Genomic DNA, 20,703 nt, shown 5'->3' with positions numbered 1-20,703 from the left:
TAACTAGGGAAAAAGCTTGGAATTCGGAACTGTCAATGGTTCTGGTCTCACCAGACCTTCTCTGGTAGCTTCTCCGTGTTGGAATCCGTCTGGAAAAAGGAACGAAACCCACAGAGGAGCTGACTATAGGAACTGTTCATGTGCTTTGAGATTAAAGTTAATCTAAGAGTGGCAGATCCCATCCAGCAGGAGAGTAGCTGTTATTTTTCTCCTTCTATTCATGTTTAGGAAGCGATTCCCTTCCCTGGGACTGCTCCCCAGCTTGCTGGCTCTGTGGATTCGGTGGGGGCGTAGCACTTATCCAATATAATTTCTGTATTATCAGTCAGCAAGAGCATATCCTGTGGGTGTCCAGGCCTTGTTCTGTAGTTAATGGTATCTGCTGAAAAAAAAAGTCCTGCCTGATGAAGAGCTGGCTCGGAGGTCCTCCTCCCAGCCCTCCTCCTCCTCCTCGTGGGCCTGCATGCCTCCAGCACAGCTACTGCCCTGTGCTGCTCCCCTTTGGGTCCCACGTTCTCCTCGCTGGCCTCTGCCCGTCCAAGCCTCGGATGGCACACGTGCTGCTGTCCCTGAATGCTGGCAGACCCAGCCCCCTTGTCCTTTGTCTCGGATCTGCGGGGACCTTGAGCTGCTGGTGTGCACAGCACTTCTCAGGCCAAAAATCTCCCTTGCTGTAAGAAACGGTAGCGTTATTCTCCCTTTCCCTCTGGCGTCCGTAAGCAGAATAACATTTCAGTTTTCAGCTGTCTGCTTTTTAGCCTCTTGTCGTTGGAATTGTCTGTGAGATCTTTAGGACACCAGGGGATTTAAGTGCCCAGATCTTGGAGTGGTTAATGAGTGCCAGAGCTCCTGCGTTTTGTTGGGTTGTTTTTTTTGGTTTTTGGTTTGTTTTTTTTTTAAAAAGCTCCTGCTGGAGCAGTTCAGCATGGAATGAAATATTGGTGTTCTAAGAGACAGGCAGAGGGATCCAGCTTTGATACCTTACGTGCTGTCTGTGTCCTCATGCCCTAATCACCGTGAGAAAATCACTCGCTCGCTTCCCCCAGGCAGCTAAAATGAGGGCTTCTGCGCTCTTCTGGTGTAAATCATAAGTAACCTGATGTGTAGAAATAACTGCACATCTCCTTTCTGGCTATGCCAACTCTCCTCTGAATTGTTCTTTTTTTTTCCTCTTTTCTCCAGCTGACAAATTGGACGCTGATTACATTGAGCGATATCTGGGCCAGCTGACTCCAATGCAAGAGAGCTGCTTGATCCGCCTTCGCCAGTGGCTCCAAGAAACGCACAAAGGCAAGGTGGGTAGGTGAGGCAGAGCGCAGCACCCCTTTGCAAGCCTGAGCGCCGTTGTTTGCGTAGCTTGCGTGCCTTCAACCCCGCAATAAAACTCAGGGTCATGGACAATTTGTGTGTTGAGTCTCAAGTGTTTTGGCAAGGTTAGGTAAAAGGCCAGGCGTGGAGAACGGTCCGTGTGACCTCGCAGCAGGATCCGGCAGTATCACAGCACCTGCGTTACCCAGTTCAGTCCCGTCAGCATCGACGAGGCCGCTCCATGGTCCCCGCGCACCGTGCGTTTGCCGCGCACTTAGAGGAGGCGCTGACCGGGGCTCGGTGGCCCAGACTGGCCCGTCCGGGCGGGTTGTGTTTCCCAAGCCCTGCAGGGAGGGTGGGAGAAGTGGTGAGCTGCGCTGATGGTACCCCCGGTCTCTGGGCAGATGCTGCTCTGGTAGCCCCGAGCTCTCGGCCGCTGCGCGTCAGCAGCGTGCGGCGCGCGGGACGCCAGGCAGGCTGCGTAAGCTCGTACAGCCAAGGGCTGAATTTTCCCGAGGAGAATTCATTCTGTTCTTGTTTTAATCTCCTTTATCAAAATGTACTATTTCAAAACCACACAGGATTCGGGAAGTGGAGACAGTCTCACCCTAAGGTGTGAGGTACATTGTGTAAGCCTCCAAAATAGAGGGGCTGAGGGCACTAGACTGGGACAAGTACAGCTGGTGGTGGCCAGCTAGCATAGGTAGAAACATGTTTCCCTAAAAAGCAGTACAGGTAGGGCGGGCTCGGTGTATCTCTGCTTTGCCGCAGTGTTCAGCAGCTGCTTGGGCTCCTCCTGGTTGAAGGGGAGCCTCTATATCAGGCCCTGAGGGTAAGTGGTATGTGGCTGAGGAAATAAAAGGCCCAGGGCAGCTTGAATGCCTCTAGAGGGATCTAACTCCAGATTTCTGATGGAGAGGGATTGAGTGGGAAGGAAGGACAGACCAAGGATAGCAACAGAGTAATTGGGAGGGCTGGGTCGATAGGGAGTGCTTAGGAAGAGGGAAAAATGGGAGAAGGATGGTTGGAGCAAGGGATCTCCCCTGAAAACAGAATACAGCTAGATAAGGTTTCAGCGGTAATAGCTTCCTGGCTTCTAAGCTAACTGCTCAGGCAGTCGCGCAGGGTTAGGAGGTACTCCGCGTTCAGGGGCTTTGGAAGATCTTAATTTTTTATTTTTCTTTTAACTGGCCTTTCCAAAAGAGGCCGCTGTTGGCAAGGAGCTTTGCCGGTACTTTCTGCATGCCTCGCTGTATCCTTCTCTGAGCTGAGAGAGAGCATGTCTCATCTGAGTATAAGGAGTTTAAACATGATTTTTAAACCCCTGTTTTCTCTTGGAAGAACTAATGTGTATCACCCATGTAGAAATAATATGTAACAAAGATTTAGTGCTATAGTTCTGTTGTTACTGAACTCGTGAAGAAGTCCCCTTCTGTGTGAGTGTGCACGTGGGTTTTGTTGGTACCTATGAACGTGGATGGAGAGCCAGTTACCAGAAAACCGTAGGCTGAAGAGAAGAACAGTATGTGTTGAGGTAGTGTGGGAAAGTCTCCCAGCAGCTGATAAGCTCCGCAGACCAGCAACGCTGTTGAATCTTCAGGAGCTGATAAATTCAGAGCACCAAACACCTGCCAAATCTGTCCAAGGCCGCTGGTCTATGGTAGCATCAGCAGGTTGCATAGCTTGGGCCGTGTCCAGGAGCGTGGTGGCTGCTCGATGCAGGTACAGACTGCAGGAATAGATACAGACCCGACGGAACAACGGGTCCCTTGAAGGACCGGCCGAACACCTACCTGCAAGCTGCTGTCATGTCACAGCGAAGCTTTGCCTCCCAGTAAGCAGCTGGGACTGGCCCCCCAGCTAACCAGGAGCTGTGAGTGTGTGTGAGCGAACCGTGTGAATGGTTACCTGCTGATAATAACGGATTCGCTAATAATAACAGAGTCACTAATAAAACTCGATCTACTAAATACCGCTTGTGATCCACGTCTCCCCCCATCCAACCTCCTGTCAGATAAAAGGGGCTTGACAGCAGGCAGACGCAGAACAGAGCGGGCAGGGGTGAATTCCCTGCTATAGTTACGCTCTGAAGTATAGGACATGGAGCTTTTCAGGTCTGCAGTGATCTGTCCAGTAAAACAGTGTGGACTTCTGCGTGGTAGGAGATATTTCAGCGATTGGGTATCCAGATGAAAAGGAGCCCTAGAAGAGAGTAAAACAGTGAGACGTTATCCGTGTGCGACCTGCAAGGGCCTGGGTTTCAGGTGGAAGCAGCACTTTCTAAACGTTGCTTGCTCTGTTCTGTGGGTTGGGTTTTCCCCCCCTCCTAGGCAGAGGCTGGGGAATGGAGGCTGGAGAAGGTAAAAGCGACAGCACATGAGAAACAACCGCCCCTTGGGTGCTTGGAGCTCTGTGAGCGTCTGCAAGCCCTTGCGCTTCCCGACAGCCGCCTGCTGCGTGCTGGTACCTTGGCAGGGCAGAGGCGAGTGCTGGGCGCTCTTAGCGGCCGCTGGGACCTGCCTCCGACCTGCGGCGTGAGCTTGGGGAGCCCCGTTCCCCGCACGGTCTTGAACAAGTAGGAAGGATGGTGCTAGCTATTGAAACTTCATCCTAAACGCCTTTACTACTCGCCTGTTTGCTGCTCGGTTGCCTGTCAGAGTAATAAAAAATCAGGAACGTGTCCTACAAGACTTGAGTTTTCTCTGGAGCGGCCGTGACCTGGCTGTGACAATCTGTTCTTTTAATCCGGAGCAGGGATGTCCTTATTCCTCTGTCAAAAAATATCTGTAGATCTCCTGTTTCTTGGAAACTGTCCTCTTCATCCTATTTTACTATCCTTCCAAAAACAGACATTATTCTTTCTAATCACATTTATCATTGCTTTAAAAAAAACTTCAAACGATGTTAAAATTGCAGATAGTTAAAGCTGGTAATCCGTGGCTTTGCACCATGTAGAACAGTACATGTAGCTTCACTAAGAAATGGAAAAACAGGCTGAAATTAAAACTGCATTTTCTTGCATATGGCAGTCACTGCTTTGGCTGGACAAGGATAATGATGAGACCAATTCCCCTCGGAGTGGAGTAAATCCCCTTAGAGCTCCCCGCCTTTGGTCCAGACAGAAGCGCTGAACTTGCCCCTTACCTGCAGCGATGTACGGTGTAGGTTTAAAACATTAAAAGTAGGAAAACCTTCTAACAGCCATCCCCTCTCCTGCAGCGCAGAGGAGAGCCAGGGGCTGTGGTGGGGGTTTGGTCCGTTGTCTGGTGAACAACAGCTTCCTCCGGGCAGCAGGAACGCAAACGTAAAGCAGGTGATGAACACTCTGCTGTCCTTAATCTTGCTCCGCTGCAGAAAATTTTGGTGGCATTCTTCTAACTACATCGGAGATCCTGTTTGGGAAGGCTGCCCTTTTGCTTTCTGTGGCATACAAATGTGGTATTTGCAAAGCGTTCGAACAGCGTTCATCTCCCAGCTCCTCTTCAGGTGCTTCTAGGCTTGGCTTTAGGCTGCCTGAACTCTTTCTTTACATGGAATCAATTCTTAATATCTCTTGCAGCTTCATAGCAGCTGGTGAATCTGAGATTGCTCCCAGCCTGACGCTGCTGGCGGCTTTGCTTTCTTCCCTGCTTTCTGTTTTCGTGAGCATGTCAGCGAACAAACAAAAGAGCTTTGACTCCCGAACGTGTGCTTTTTTTGTCTTACAGCAGGGCTCAGATTGCTCGCGTTGTGCTAAGCACAGCACAGATACTCTGGAGGAGACTATCCCTGCTCGACAGGACTTGAATTTTTAATGGAAACTTGATGTAGCGAATGAGGTCAAACACTTTGGGGGAGCTGGGGTGAAGGGACTGAGAAATCCACAGCATACGCAGCTGTAATCCAGTTGTTTGGGCAACAAAGAGACTTCTAGTCAAATTTGGCACTTCTGTGGAATCTATCAGGGTTATCACTAATTCCTGTTTAGGAATTACTGGCAATTTCGCTTTGATTTTCAGCGAAAGGGAACATAGGAGATTTGAGAGGAGGCTGGAATAAGCCACTCTGCAGACTTGGTTTGGGAAGGCTTTTGTACTAGAATCCTGACAGCAAGCGTTGGGATGAGCGGGAGGGAGAGGAGAGGGTACACTGCAGTTTTGGTTGATGTGTCTGTTTTGGCAAGAGCGAGCGTGACGTGGTGGGGCAGAGCTCGGAAGCTTTCCTGTTCGGACACCACCAGGGAAGCACGGTCAACAGCAACGCAGAAGAAGGGCCTGCCCGAGAGCCGAAACGGGTGCTCGTCAGTCACCCAAGGCCTGTACAGTCGCCATCCCCCTCCAAACAGCGCCTGCTTAACTTGCTCAATGTGTTACCTAGGGATGCTTTCCCTCCTTTGCTAATTTGTCCTGCGGGGAGGTAAGCTTGCAGCTCTCTTCCTTTCGGTATTTTCTTTGTCCTTGTGGCTAGGTAGCTGAAGGAAGCCTTAGCCAGCCCAGAGTTTGCTGGGGCTTCTGGCCGTTGGATCAGTGCAAGGCTTCTCACGGGCCGCGCCTGTGCACGCGCGGTGCTCGGATAAACATCAAACCCGTATGGCTCAACGGGGCGTGAGCCGGTCGCGCCTTTTGGGCTCCTAGCACCAGCTGCTGCATTCAGCTGGATTAGTTAAGGAGGGAGGGAGAAGGAATGCAGCTTTAATATCTGTTGTCTTAGTTTGAAGAGATTGAAAACTGCATGTTCTGCAGGCGTCCTGGTTTCAGCTGGGATCGAGTTAATTTTCTTCCCAGTAGCTGGTACAGTGCTGTGGTTTGGATTTAGGATGGGAATAAGGTCGATAACACACTGATGGTTTAGCAGTGCTTACAGCAGTCAAGGCCTTTCCAGCTTCCCCTGCTCTGCCCGTGCACGAGGAGCTGGGAGGGGGCAGGGCCAGGCCGGCTGGCCCAGACTGGCCCAAGGGCTATTCCATACCCTATGGCGTCATGCCCAGTACAGAAACTGGGGGAGTTGGCTGGGAGCAGCAATCGCTGCTTGGGGACGGGCTGGGCATCGGTTGGCGGGTGGTGAGCAATTGTACAGTATATCACTTGTTTTGTATATGCTATTATTATTATTATTTTCTCTTCCTCTGCTGTCCTATTAAACTGTCTTTATCTCAACCCATGGGTTTTACTTTTTCCAGACTCTCTCCCCCATCCCACTGCAGGGGGGAGGGCGAGCGAGCGGCTGGGTGGTGCTTCATTGCCAGCCGGGGTTAACCGGCGACAGCAGGCTGTACGCAACAGCGGTACAGGTAACGTACCGGTCCTGATCCTCGGACTTTCTCTTCTCTCAGATCCCCAAAGACGAACATATCCTTCGATTTCTGCGGGCTCGTGACTTCAACATTGAGAAAGCTCGAGAAATGCTGTGTCAGTCGCTGTCCTGGCGAAAGCAGTACCAGGTGGATTACATCCTACAGTCCTGGCGGCCCCCCGCCCTCCTGGAGGAATACTACACCGGAGGATGGCATTATCAAGACAAAGGTTAGAAGCTGCCCCTTACATCGATACTACAGCACGGTTTGTGTTGTAGGACTTCATAAGTAACCTGGGATTTGTGGAGAAAGTGGTATTGACGCTTTAAACATTAACAAAGCAGTTCAACGCCTGTAAATAGCCACTCTGGCTTGCTGTAATTTTATTTTCTCTGCACAGATCAGGCAGACTAGAGCTAGCACAAAGCAGCAGCTCTTTGATAAGGTTGCCTTTGGATAGGATTTTTATCCTTTTCAAATATTGAGTGTGGCTTTTATAAAAGGTCCTAGAGCGATAGCCTGGGAGACTGTCTTTAAACCCTCTTTAAACCCTTACGTTTGTTTTGAAGATGGACGCCCACTCTACATCCTTCGTCTTGGCCAGATGGACACAAAAGGTTTGGTGAAAGCTCTGGGAGAGGAATCGCTGCTGCGACACGTAAGCTGTACTTTCATTTCTCACCTGAGGAACTCCGCTTCCCTTGGGGTGTTTAGAAGGCTGGTTATGGCGCAGCAGGCATCTGCCTGCCTGACGCAATTCCTGTGTTTCATGGCTGGCAACTGAAAGTTGGCTTAGCGACGTTGGCATATGGCACAGCTTCTCTGTCTTCCTGCAGAGACAGAAGTGAAGCTTTTGTAATCATAGAATCACAGAATCATTAAGGTTGGAAAAGACCCTTAAGATCATCGAGTCCAACCGTTAACCCAGCACTGCCAAGGCCACCACTAACCCATGTCCCTCAGCACCACATCTCCCCGGCTTTTAAATCCCCCCAGCGATGGGGACTCAGCCCCTGCCCTGGGCAGCCTGGGCCAGGCCCTGACAGCCCTTGGGGGGAAGAAGTTTTCCCCAATACCCAACCCAACCCTGCCCTGGCGCAGCTTGAGGCCGTTCCCTCTCGTCCCATCGCTTGTTCCTGGGGAGCAGAGACCGACCCCCCCGGCTCCAGCCTCCTTTCAGGCCGTTGCAGAGAGCGAGGAGGGCTCCCCTCAGCCTCCTCTTCTCCAGGCTGAGCCCCCCCAGCTCCCCCAGCCGCTCCTCCCCAGCCTTGTGCTCCAGCCCCTGCCCCAGCCTCGCTGCCCTGCTCTGGCCACGCTCCAGCCCCTCCATGGCCGCCTTGGGGTGCGGGGCCCAGCGCTGAGCACAGCATTCGAGGGGCGGCCTCACCAGTGCCCAGCGCAGGGGCACCATCACCTCCCTGCTCCTGCTGGCCACACCGTTCCTGATACAAATGATAAGATGATAACGATAAGAATAGGCCAGAAAGACATTTTCTGATAATTTGCAGTTTAGCTGTAAGCTTTCCACAGCCCTTTCACGCAGCTCAGCTAATAACATTTGATCTTGAGACTCTTAGATTTCATTTTAGATTTTCAGTTTCTGTACGTTTTGTGGTCAGCACAACTTTTCAGTAGAGAAGCCTTTTTTTTTCTTCCTCTCTTATTCTCTGTTTTGCACACTGCACGTTCTCAAACTGGTATACTTCTGGGTTCTGTGGTTTTTGAACTAAGATCTCTGGGCTATCCTGGGTTCTCAGTCGCCCTCAGGCTAATCCTAGTCTGTACTGTCTTTGATTTCAGGTTCTGTCAATTAACGAGGAAGGACAGAAGAGATGTGAGGAAAATACCAACGTCTTTGGCCGCCCCATCACGTCAGTATAGTTCGTTTTCTTGTAGCCTTACAGAGTTTGAACGGAGATGGTGAGAAGAATGCTTCTGTGAAGGTTTTAGATGATGTCCTTAGGGTTAAACTGCAGGCAGCAGCGTGTCTCTGTTAGGGGCTGTTCCTGGGCTTGGGGTACCATATATAGTGGACTTAAATGCAGTTAAATTCTACGGCTTTATATGAAAGCAAGACTTGGTCCTTTCTTACATCTTCTGATGTTCCATTTCAGATGAATTTAATCTTGCAATCTTGGTGATTTTAATTCAGGTCCTTGAAATTCTCTTCATTTTTTTTTTTTTTATATACAGGGAACTGTCTGCCAGATTCCACTTCCATTTAAAATGCATTTTGGAATTATTTTTAGCAATAGGCCTGCATACCTTCACCCTCTTCCACGCTGACAGCATATGTTCTTGCCTTTGGGGTTACCTGAAAGCTCGACTGGATTCAGGCTGTCTGCTGCCTGAGTGGAGATCTGCTGTTTACTGGAACTGCTGGTCTCCCTTGTCGGCCTCACTGATCCTGTACAGGCTATGGTGCTACTGAAAATATCTTGTGGATCGTAAACTGAGCAGCCACTGTGCAATGAAGTTCTGACAGGTCTTTTTCTGCCTGTTTATTTTAGATCCTGGACGTGTCTGGTGGATTTGGAAGGGCTAAATATGCGGCATCTCTGGCGGCCTGGAGTTAAGGCTCTGCTTCGGATAATTGAGGTTGTAGAGGACAACTACCCTGAGACTCTGGGGAGACTACTGATAGTGCGAGCACCCAGGGTTTTTCCTGTGCTCTGGACTCTGGTGGGTGAAATCTGGACTGCAGGATCATAAGCACTTGTGCATGTACAAATAGCTAAATCATCCAGTCGTAGAATCACAGAATCGTTTAGGTTGGAAAAGACCCTTAAGATCATCGAGTCCAACCGTTAACCCAGCACTGCCAAGCCCACCACTAACCCATGTCCCTCAGCACCACATCTCCCCGGCTTTTAAATCCCCCCAGGGATGGGGACTCAGCCCCTGCCCTGGGCAGCCTGGGCCAGGCCCTGACAGCCCTTTGGGGGAAGGAGTTTTCCCCAATACCCAACCCAACCCTGCCCTGGCGCAGCTTGAGGCCGTTCCCTCTCGTCCCATCGCTTGTTCCTGGGGAGCAGAGACCAACCCCCCCGGCTCCAGCCTCCTTTCAGGCCGTTGCAGAGAGCGAGGAGGGCTCCCCTCAGCCTCCTCTTCTCCAGGCTGAGCCCCCCCAGCTCCCCCAGCCGCTCCTCCCCAGCCTTGTGCTCCAGCCCCTGCCCCAGCCTCGCTGCTCTGGCCACGCACTGCCCTTCTCTGACACACAGTCAGTGTAAGTTCTGCTTGTTTGCAGAGTTAGGGAGGGAAAAGCTTCCAGGTAACTCGTGGCTGAACTCCTGAAGAGGCCACAGCATTGCTACGGAGAAGCCATAGCGTGCCTGCAGCTCATTTGCTTCTAGCGGCTGTCGTCCACCAAAGCAGGCCAGGCTTTCGGACCTAGACTGCAAATCCTCACGTGGCAGTGGCAGCCCAAGCTTGGTGGGTTTTCCTGTTGATGGGAAAAAACAAATATTTTTTTAATCTCGTGCTGGAGGGCAGCGAAGAGTAATAAATATGGTTCTGCCTGGTGCTGTTGACTGTTCTGGCAGTAAGAACATGCTTGTTAAATTTCTTGTGAGGTTTATATGTGGTGCAGTGACTGCAAACTTATTTTATGTGAAGTAGAAAATGTTGTGAGACGATGATATAGTACACTTTGCGTTTGTCGCCCCTTGCTTTGGGGAAGTGCTTCAGAGCTGCGAAGCTCTGCTGCTGCTGGTCTGCGTTCCTGCCGACGAGGCCTCCCAGTCTAGAGCCTAAAGCATCCCTGTAAGATGGTATGAACGTTGTCTCTAACTTCACTCAGTGACTGCGATGTCTTCTGTCCACTTTTTGTTTCAGGTCAGTCCCTTTATCAATGAGAACACAAGGCAGAAGTTCCTCATTTACAGTGGGAATAACTACCAGGGTCCGGGAGGGCTGGTAGACTACGTGGACAAGGACGTGATCCCAGACTTCCTGGGAGGAGACTGCATGGTGAGTTTTCCTTCCCGTTGGGCAGGGGGAATCTGCAATGCGTAAGCTCCCTCCATTCCCTCCTCCTCAACGTCCTAGCCTTCCGCTCCCTTCTGAAAGACAGTTAAACCTCTGTTCTGGCTGGGATACCGCTGCTCTGAGCACGGCGCAGTTAATCTGCACACAGGAGACTTCACCCTGAAGTGGCGGTGCGGCCCTGGAGAAGGGGGTTAGAGGCCGGCTCTCTAAATGGAGCTTAGATGAATTGTCATAGTTCAAGTAAACTTAGTCCCACGGTGAAATCTTATGCCAGCTGGGGGTGTCGTCCTCTGCGTCTGACAGCAGGCAAGTGTTGATGGCACAGGTGACTTGATGCTTTACCACTAGATGAGGATGAACCCTCATATTTGTTTGTCTGCCTCTTCCAGTGTACCGTCCCAGAAGGGGGACTTGTTCCCAAGTCCCTTTATCAAACAGAAGAAGAGCCAGAGAACTCGGATCACATCCGCTTATGGACAGAAACGATCTATCATTCTGCGAGCGTCCTCAAAGGAGCCCCCCATGAGGTACAAACCAGAACTTCGTAAGGCTGAAGGAGGCGCTGAACTGGTTTCAGTGATGTGGTCCTTGTGTTAAGGCTGACTGGAACAAGAAAGGGCTCCCAAAGCGTGAGCACAAGATGGTTCAGCAGCAGCGTGCCTTTCTTGGGAAGGCTAACGCTAGCTGGAAATGTCGAAACAAAGAACTGCAATTTGAGAAATGGTGTCTCTTGTTTCTACTATGGGCTGATCTTCTGGACCTCCTCCTTGAGGAAATAAAGCTCCCTCCGTTTCCCTTCTGATAGTACAGCTTCCATTTTCAGTGGCGTAGTTAGGACAGTACAGCGATGGTGGTGCTAGAAGGAGGTATGTACTGGGAACATCCTGACGGGAGTCATCAGAAAAGAGAATGTCCCAAAAAGGAGCACTTGGATGTCAAAGCAGTCTACCAGCCTCACTGATGACAAGTAACTCTGCTTAGACTCCTGACAAAGCAGCCATGGCTGTTGGAGTTCATAGCGGCTCGGAAGGTGCTCTTTGCTGTGTCCTGACCGCTTCGCTCGGTTCCGCTGAGGTTTTCCTGGAACTAGCAGATGATGCACAGGCAACTCTGATACAGGGGGGAGAGGGGGTAAAAATGCCTGAGCAGAGCTACTGGGGCGGAAGAGTGGCAATGGAAATCAGTCTGTGTCCTCCTCAGGAATCAAGACCAATAGCTTAACTGAAGGATTCTAGAGAAAAGCGTGTTTGTAGAGTGGGGAGGAAGATGCTGCCTGCCATCGGAAGACCTGACTCTTTACAATGTGCTTGTTCTGTTCCCTTCTTAGATAGTGGTGGAGATTTTGGAAGGGGAATCCGTCATCACCTGGGACTTTGACATCCTGAAGGGCGATGTGGTCTTCAGCCTCTTTCACTCCAAACGAGCTCCTGAAACAAGTCATAAAGAAGCCACCTTACCAAGTACCTCTGCTGCTGGGGACAATACGCAGCTAATTGATAAGACGTGGGTCCTTGGGGTGGATTACAGCCGTATGGAATCTCCGCTGGTTTGCCGGGAAGGAGAGAGCATCCAGGTCAGATGTGTTTGGGTCCTGGAGGGGATCCTGCCATCCTAGCAAACTCCAAAATGGTCTGGTGGTGGGGAGGGGAAGGAATTGATGGCATGGAAAATCACGTCTTGCTTGGAAATAGTCGCTGTGGCCATCGTTCTCTGGATTCCCTGTGAAAGTGGCTGCTATTGACGTCCTAATTTAGACTGCGCCATTGGCAAAAGATTCCATAATCCATGATGATAAGTTAACTGAAAAGAACCTTTTTTTTTTTTTTTTGATAGCATTACAGGGGCGTGTGGCTCAGGCATGTAAAATAAGTGAATGATGTATGCTCCCCAAGTAGTCAGCTCAATAGTTTCTTTTTGACTTTGGCAAGTCATTCATCTATTTCTTAAGATGCTTGGTGGTCACTTGTTGGCACTCTCGTTCTCTCCCAGGGATCTCACGTGACTCGCTGGCCTGGCTTTTACATTCTCCAGTGGAAAATGCATGGCCCTCTGCCTTGTTCTGGCACGAGCCTCCCTCGGGTGGATGATGTTCTTGCCTCTCTGCAAGTTTCCAGTCACAAGTGCAAGCTTATATACTACTACGAGGTGCTTGCATCCAAGGACTTCAGGTAGGAGATTTACTGGGGATACAGGCGTGGGGAGGAGCGGCTGGGAGCTGCCCGGCGGGAAAGGGCCTGGGGGTGCTGGTCGACAGCCGCTGGACATGAGCCAGCAGGGTGCCCAGGTGGCCAAGAGGGCCAGTGGCACCCTGGCTTGTATCAGGAACGGTGTGGCCAGCAGGAGCAGGGAGGTGATGGTGCCCCTGCGCTGGGCACCGGTGAGGCCGCCCCTCGACTGCTGTGCTCAGCGCTGGGCCCCGCACCCCAAGGCGGCCATGGAGGGGCTGGAGCGTGGCCAGAGCAGGGCAGCGAGGCTGGGGCAGGGGCTGGAGCACAAGGCTGGGGAGGAGCGGCTGGGGGAGCTGGGGGGGCTCAGCCTGGAGAAGAGGAGGCTGAGGGGAGCCCTCCTCGCTCTCTGCAACGGCCTGAAAGGAGGCTGGAGCCAGGGGGGTCGGTCTCTGCTCCCCAGGAACAAGCGATGGGACGAGAGGGAACGGCCTCAAGCTGCGCCAGGGCAGGGTTGGGTTGGGTATTGGGAAAAACTTCTTCCCCCCAAGGGCTGTCAGGGCCTGGCCCAGGCTGCCCAGGGCAGGGGCTGAGTCCCCATCCCTGGGGGGATTTAAAAGCCGGGGAGATGTGGTGCTGAGGGACATGGGTTAGTGGTGGCCTTGGCAGTGCTGGGTTAACGGTTGGACTCGATGATCTTAAGGGTCTTTTCCAACCTTAACGATTCTGTGATTCTGTGATTTGCTATATGACTTGCAATAGAGAAGCCAAATGAGAGGAGTGAGTGTGAGCTGAACAGCCAGATACCAGTGGCCTCCCCAGGGTGTGCGTTTCGTGGATGATAAGTTAGACAGACCAAAACTTGGTGGCATTTTGTGCAAAGAATCCCCCGCAGCGCTGTAGGTAATAAGGGACCCCTCGGCTCTGTGTCCGCCTGTGGAATTTGTGCTTCGGTTCTTGCTTACAGCCACCTGAAGAGGGGAGGCTTTTGACTGAGGAGTTTTTTGATCTTAGTTGGGAACATTTTGAGAAGTTACTTTTGGAGTAACTTAACAAATATCAGCTGGGCTATTTCATAAATATTTCATTTGGCACCTGAGAAGGACGTCAGTCGTGACTTGGAGAGCGCTTTCTGAATACATCAACCTTGGCAGGATTTGTCTAGCCTCCTTTAAGGCAAAAAGTACTTTTTGAATCACCCAGTAATTTGAATTCTTTGCAAGTACTTGACCTTTCCCTGGGAGCTGGAGGACGTGTTGGGTAGACCAGACTTGCAGATGGGCAGGTGGCGACCTCGAGAACGTGACCAGGCCAGATGCTGTGGAGTCAGAGCAGCAGCGGATTCCTCGCTCCGATCGTTCGAACCTGTTCCTCGTGGCTCTACCTGCGTAAAAGCGCGTCAGAGCAGCGGGCAGTCGCAGCTACGGTTGCCTTCCGCTCAGGGGCAGAGCCCAGCCCCGCAGAGGCTCCCGCTGTGGCCCGCCCCCCGAATAACTGCGAGAGGCAGGGTGTAATAGCTGTAGCTAAGGAAAAAGATGGCTGTGACAAAGTCATTCATCGTGACGCGAAGGAACCCTGAGATTCTTAGAGACAAAGTTAAAATGATGGGATTTTATTATTAATAATAATAATTTATTAATAATTATAATAATCATATATTAAATATATAATTAATAATTATTAATAATTATTAATATTATTAAGAATAAATACTAATAATAATAAATATTATGTATTATGTATTAATATTAGATATTTTATATTGTATATATTTTATATTTTTATGTTTTATATTTTATATTTTTATATTTTATATTTTATATTTTATATTTATATATTTTATATTTTTATATTTATATATTTTATATTTTATATTTTTATATTTTATATATTTTATATTTTATATTTTATTTATATTTTATATTTTATTTATATTTAATATTTTATATATTTTATATATTTTATATATTTTATATATTTTATATATTTTATATATTTTATATTTTATATATTTTTATATTTTATTTTATTATATATTATTTTATATATTATTAAAGTATATTAATAATATGTTAATATTAATATATAGTTTTATTATTAAATGATTTTATTTTAAAAATAAAATACTTTTGCAAATGTTATAGAGCGTAAGCTGACCTCCAGTCAGATGTATAGAGCTGCCTTCCTCACAAATGCCTCTCTCTTGTCCCATCCCAGGGGATCCATGTCAAGCCTGGAATCTTGCAACAGCGGCTTTTCCCAGCTGAGTGGAGCCACGACATCTTCCAGCCAGTCCCAGAGCAGCTCCCATCTTTCCAGATAGCAGGGCCGAGGCCGCGCCGGCAAGGAAAAGCCGCTCGGGGCTTCCTGGCCGCCCCGGAGCTGCTCTGTGCGCCGAACCAAAGAGCCCGCGGCGGCCGAGCCTCGAGGCGGTCGCTCGTGTGACCGCAGGCAGCAGCCAGTTGGACACAGAGAGGCTTCGGGGAGCCGTTTTAAACGTAAAAACTTAGACTTCGGATAGCAGATTTAGAAATTTTATATCAGATGCCTACTTCTCAGTAGTCTTTTTCACAAATTGTGGTTTTGGATGAATGTCAGTTTGCATGAATCTGTGTGTTACGCGACTTTAAAGGGCTCTTTCCAATCAGTCCTTTTCCTACGTGCGGTAGAGGAGACTGATGTTGCCTTACCTGTCTGAGCTTAGGACTAGGTTTATTCACGTGTAGCAAAACTTAATCTAGTTTTCTGGGTGCCCAGGGTACCGCTTACACACCAGAAAGAAAAGCGGGCATTTCAGGTGCAGGGACTTGAAGCAAACTGTAAATACCTTAATACGGAGCGGACGTTTCAGAAATCAGTTCCAGGGCAAACCTAAAACCGCTTCCGATCTGGCAGGAGGCTATTAGGAAATGTGTTGGATTTTTTTAACCCACTGAGACACAAAAGTTAAAATGGTTTTCTAGAAAGTACGGGCAGAGAACCTGCCTCCAGTAAGCAGCATCTTTCTTAAAGATAGACTATTTTTCCTTTTTTCCTCAGGTTTACAAGCAATAATGAGTAGATCTGACCCATCTCGTCAAAGCGGATGGGAACTGAATCAAACTATAAAGGGCTAAGAAAAGCAATATTTTATTTCCTGAAGGCACAAAATTTTATGGCAGTATTATAGAACTCGCTTCTTTAAAACGTGAGCTAACTTGAAGAGAAAACAACAAAAAAAAAGCATGTATGTATTTAAGCACTTACTGAAATGTATTTATTCAAATACTAGCTTATTTTAAATTAATTTTTAACTTATTTATAATTTCAAAAATGACTATTTATTAAATCCAGTCACTTTTTTTAATGGGACGAACTTTGTTTTAGAAAGGAATAGCTGATCCCAAGAACTCTTTCTACTGCAGGTCTAATCGTTTGCGATCGCGGGACGTTCTTGCGTGAAGGGCAGTGTGGTAGCCAGCACTCGGGGTAAGGGCTGCGTGTCGTCTTCTCCTGCAAGGCGAGGTCAGAGCCCAGCGCTTTTTGGCCTCTTGAGGGATGTTTCTTAGGATTGAGAAGCAAGGGTTGAGTTCAGGAGTTGTAAGACGATAGCGCGTCTTTGTGACGCACCAAAAATACCATGTTGGTCCATAATCTGCACTGATGGTTCCCGAGATTAGATGGGTAGCAAAGGTGCTGTTGATCCATTGATCAGGTTGGGTAGCGAAGTTGTACGTGTTCTTGTCTAGGTGGCAACAGAGTGAGAACAGGCGTCAAATTTTCCATCGTCCTTAGGCAGCATTTGCAGCTGGCAGATGTGCGAGACGTGGGCGGATGTCAGCTTCGGGATCCAGCTGTGCTGTGGGAAGGCTCCTCCCCACCAGCTGGAGGTGGCCTCTGCACAGATCTGCTGCCTGCAGGAGGATGGTGAGGGCGCTGCCCCCGCGATGGTTCGGGATGTCCCAGCCGAGTGGCTCACGTCACGTAATGCGGCGGATGGGGTCTAAAATGGAGGAGTTCCCAGTTCCCAGCTGCGGAGCAGCCCAAACAGTTCTGGCTTGGGCCGGGGCGCAAGCAGAGGTGGTGGTGGAAGTGTGGGCTCTTCCTCCAGCACAGCAATTCGTGTGTCCGTGGCCATGGTTCTCAGTAAAGACTTGGGGTTTCTTTCCCTCTCACCAAGTTTTTATTAAGGTTGATGGAATCTGTGCAGCTAACGCCACCACACATGTACACTAGTTCCTTCTAACCCTGCTTTTTTAATTACTGGGTTTGGAGCACCAGGTGTTGACAAAGGAGAAAAAGAAACCCACTATGTGGAGCAATGGGAGATGAAGAACTTGATGTGTTTCTGTAAGCTGCTTGGGTTTTTTAAAGGATTGGAGTCAAGGAAATTACTCGCCCACCTTGCATCTCTCACCGTGAGAGCAGAACAAGTAACGTAGTTACGCAGGCCTCTGGGAACATTTTGATTTCAGAGTTCCCCAGTTGTTCCGTGGACTTCACCGTTTCTCCCAGATGAAGGAAACTTCTGTCTCTGGCATTTCAGCGTAATTGGAGTCTGATAGAGAGGGAAAAGTACTACCTTTGTTCTGGAAAATCAAGAGTTCCGGAATTAAAAGTGCACGTGTGTATCCCTAACGTAAAATCCTTTACCCATAATTAATTCTGATGCTATTTATCAAACATATACAAAATTATACATGGGCCTTTTCTGGGCTAAGTAAAGGTGGCCCGTCCACCTTGGTAAAGACCGGTAATCAACGTCTTCTGGCAGGATAGATGATGCGTCATGGTTCCGAGCCCACCATCGTCCCTACGTACTATCGCAACCCTCATGTGTTGCGCTCGCCCTTTCGCCTAAGATTTTGCCACCCTTGGCGCTCTCCAGGGAGCCCAGCTCCTGCTTTAGATAGAGAGAAAGAGTCAGTTTACTTACAGCTCATTAAGTAACACAATTACAATTCATTAATTCATTAAGATCTTAAAGCAGTCCGTGCTCGACTAACAAATATAGGTACAATATCTACTGAAGAAAATAACGTCCGATTCGATAAACAACGAGCGACCTTTTCGTGTCGGTAACTGGAGAGTCCTCATTCTTTCAATAGCTCATGGTTACCTTGATACCATTTTCCACGTGCTCCTAATGGAAATCCCATAAATTTAGTAGTGTTGGTATTCATCAATTCTTGAATTTGATCCTTTAAGCATTGCTGTTTCTTAACTCTCTCTGTTGCTGCACCTGCCAAAGATGTTGATTTACTCTCATACCTAACTGTGGTGGCTACTACTAGGGCCTGATCTCCTCTAACGAATACCAAGTCCGGCTTACCTACTTCAGTTTGTTCATCTTTCAGCAGCGGCTCCTGGAATACTACCCACTCCTTCTTTTGGGCCTCTTGCGCCAATAATTCACATGGTTATGTCTCTTAATCCTAGCGTCTTGTACTGCTGGGCAGTACCCGATGGTATGTGAACAGGTCTCATTCTCTGCCTGACAATGTCGGCGTGATTTAATTGGAGTTTCTTGTCTGCCCCTTGCTAAAAATTCTCTTATGGGGTAGACATTAGCTCTCAGCTGTCACGCCGTGACGAGCTTTCTGCGGGGAATGCCTCTAGAAAATTCTAGCCAGCTGTTACTGATTTTATCCTTCTCAAAGTTGGAAATTCCACGGCTCTGGGATACCAGCTTGGTCCAGTTCACAAATTCCTGTTTTTGCCAGTGACAGGGTCTTGGAAAGATAACTTTTGGAGCGGGAATCTCCCATTCCGAGGCTGGTTCCTCACTGCGTAGCTCCTCTGATATCACCATAACCGCTCTCGGGTCCCAAATTGATGGAATTTTATCCTTATCTCCTGCTGCAGTCCACAATCTTTCAAATCCTTTCTCAACGCCTTCCTGCCGAACGACTGCTCTTATTGTCTCATCCGAAGAATGCGCATTTCTGTGTAGCCTTTGAGCCTGTACGCTGGGAATGAAACCAGGGCCTGGTGATAGCTAAACCTCCATCCCGGGTGCTGGAACACGGGATGGCATCACAAGCACTTGTCGGAAGATGTAACCGTTCCTTGACGGCCGCTGGAATTGCCAACTCGAGGGTTTCTAGGTACGTAGCTTCCACGTCGGCACGGTCTGCCAGGTAGATCAGTCGCGGAATGGTGTACCCTTTCGAGGTGTCAGCCTTCTGAAATGGCTTTAATGCAGCCTTCCCAATCCGTTGTAACCAGCCCTTCGCTTTCTCCAGTAGTTGTGGTTTTGATATTCTGGTCCACAGGTCAATACCTAAGCCCAGGTACTTCTCAGAGCTACTGGGCTCGGTCATATTGAGGGAGGTGCTGTTAATCGTCCATGGAGGACGGTCCTTGGTTGTACGTGAGTCTTTCGTCGGCTGGATGTAAAAGCCGTGGCACTTCTCCCCTTGCCTCTTGAGGCCGGTTAGTTCGCAAAAGACCTCCAAAATGACAATATTTTTCTGCATTCCTTCCCATGATCCGCTCAACAGTACCAGGTCGTCTGCGAAAGCCATAATTGTTATATTCTTCAAACAGTGTTGGAAACCACTTCCCTCCTCCTCCTCCAGCTTGCACAGCAGGGGGGCCACAGCGAAGTTAAATAAACCTGGGGACATTGGATCCCCCCGATTTACACCAATCCAAATCCCAATGGGATCCGACTGTTCCTGCTTCAGGTCAATACGAGCACTGCTGTCGTGATACAAGTTTGTAATCGGGCAAGGATGGGATTGTCCACCCCCTTCTGTTTAAGAGCTGAAATGGTGTGAGAATGGCTCACGGTGTCAAAGGCTTTCGCTAAATCCGTGAAGGCTTCCCCAGGGGCCGACGTCCCTTTTTGGCATTGTGAATCAGTAGCTGTAATAGTTCTAAATTCTTTGCACGTCCTGATGACTTTATAACCCCGCTTTGTCGTGGATCAACGGGACGTGCCTTAGTCAACCTTGCTGTTAAAATCCTTGAGAACAACCTTAAAATGGCCGATCCCGTGGTAATTGGCCGCCAATTATTGATGTCATTCTGGCGCTGTGGTAAAGCAGATTTTGATATTAACGCAGTCCGACGTTCTCTTACCATGCCCGCTATAGTACCAGATACCAACCATAGATTGAAAAGCTCCATTAATTGGGTATAGCGGGATCGATCTTAATGAGATCTCTCAACCTAAGCCCGTCCAGTCCTGGCGGCGCATTCTTACTCATCTCCTCTCCTCAACTCCGCCGAGGTGTTTGCCTGGCAGTAGAGTTTCAAACCGACTCCCAAAGCATCGAGAGCGAACCCAGCCTCATCCTCCCCGTGCTCTTTCGGGATTTCAGCTTCTTGTCGCTCGATTCTTACGTGGTTGGTCACGTCCCATGGCGGTAACATTCCTGGTTGGTTTGCTCTGGTTAAGAATATCTTCCATTGCACTGGATTTTTTTTTTTTTTTTTTAATTTTAAAATGTGGCATGTGCTGTTCTCCTCCCACCGGTAGCAGTTTTGGGTGTTTAATTCTTGTCAGTGAGGCACCTGGAACTTGGCACCAGGTCTCTGAATGAGGCAGGAGGAGATGAATCACAGAACCACAGAGCGCTTTGGGCCGGCAGGGCCCTTCCCAGGCCATCCCGTCCATCCCCCTGCCAGGGGCAGGGACAGCTTCACCCAGATCAGGGTGCTCAGAGCCCCGGCCAGCCTGGCCTTGAAGGTTGCCAGGGATGGGGCATCTCCCACCGCTCTGGGCAACCCCTGCCAGTGCCTCACCACCCTCAGCGTAAACAATTTCTTCCTTCTATCCAGGCTGAATCTCCCCTCCTTCACTTTCAAACCCTCCCCCCGTGTCCTGTCGCTACAGGCCCTGCTAAAAAGCCTGTCCCCCCCTTTCTTGTCGGCCCCCTTTAAGCACGGCAAGGCCGCAGTGAGGTCTCCCCGCAGCCTCCTCCTCCCCAGGCTGAGCAAGGGCTGGGCCCTCGGCGCGCTCCCTCCCGCCGGCTCCGGGGACGT

General features: G+C 49.4%; 1 protein-coding gene across 2 annotated transcripts in view; it reads left to right on the top strand.

Annotated features, from left to right (window-relative positions):
* Positions 1 to 15,103, top strand: part of SEC14L5 (SEC14 like lipid binding 5) — a 44,350-nt gene extending 29,247 nt beyond the window's left edge. For both annotated transcript variants that reach the window (XM_082313870.1, XM_082313869.1), the window contains exons 7-16: positions 1,183 to 1,295; positions 6,620 to 6,809; positions 7,150 to 7,238; positions 8,381 to 8,451; positions 9,091 to 9,262; positions 10,415 to 10,549; positions 10,957 to 11,094; positions 11,895 to 12,140; positions 12,557 to 12,735; positions 14,950 to 15,103. In XM_082313870.1, the coding sequence (XP_082169996.1) occupies positions 1,183 to 1,295; positions 6,620 to 6,809; positions 7,150 to 7,238; positions 8,381 to 8,451; positions 9,091 to 9,262; positions 10,415 to 10,549; positions 10,957 to 11,094; positions 11,895 to 12,140; positions 12,557 to 12,735; positions 14,950 to 15,055 (1,439 nt within the window). In that variant the 3' untranslated portion in view covers positions 15,056 to 15,103. The remainder of the gene's footprint in view (positions 1 to 1,182; positions 1,296 to 6,619; positions 6,810 to 7,149; positions 7,239 to 8,380; positions 8,452 to 9,090; positions 9,263 to 10,414; positions 10,550 to 10,956; positions 11,095 to 11,894; positions 12,141 to 12,556; positions 12,736 to 14,949) is intronic.
* Positions 15,104 to 20,703: the final 5,600 nt, after the last annotated feature.

This window comes from Platalea leucorodia, assembly GCF_965183815.1.
Source record: "Platalea leucorodia genome assembly, chromosome: 5".
NCBI classification, from domain to species: domain Eukaryota; kingdom Metazoa; phylum Chordata; class Aves; order Pelecaniformes; family Threskiornithidae; genus Platalea; species Platalea leucorodia.
The sequence above is the reverse complement of the archived record's forward strand: the minus strand, read 5'-3'. Positions and strand labels throughout refer to the sequence as shown.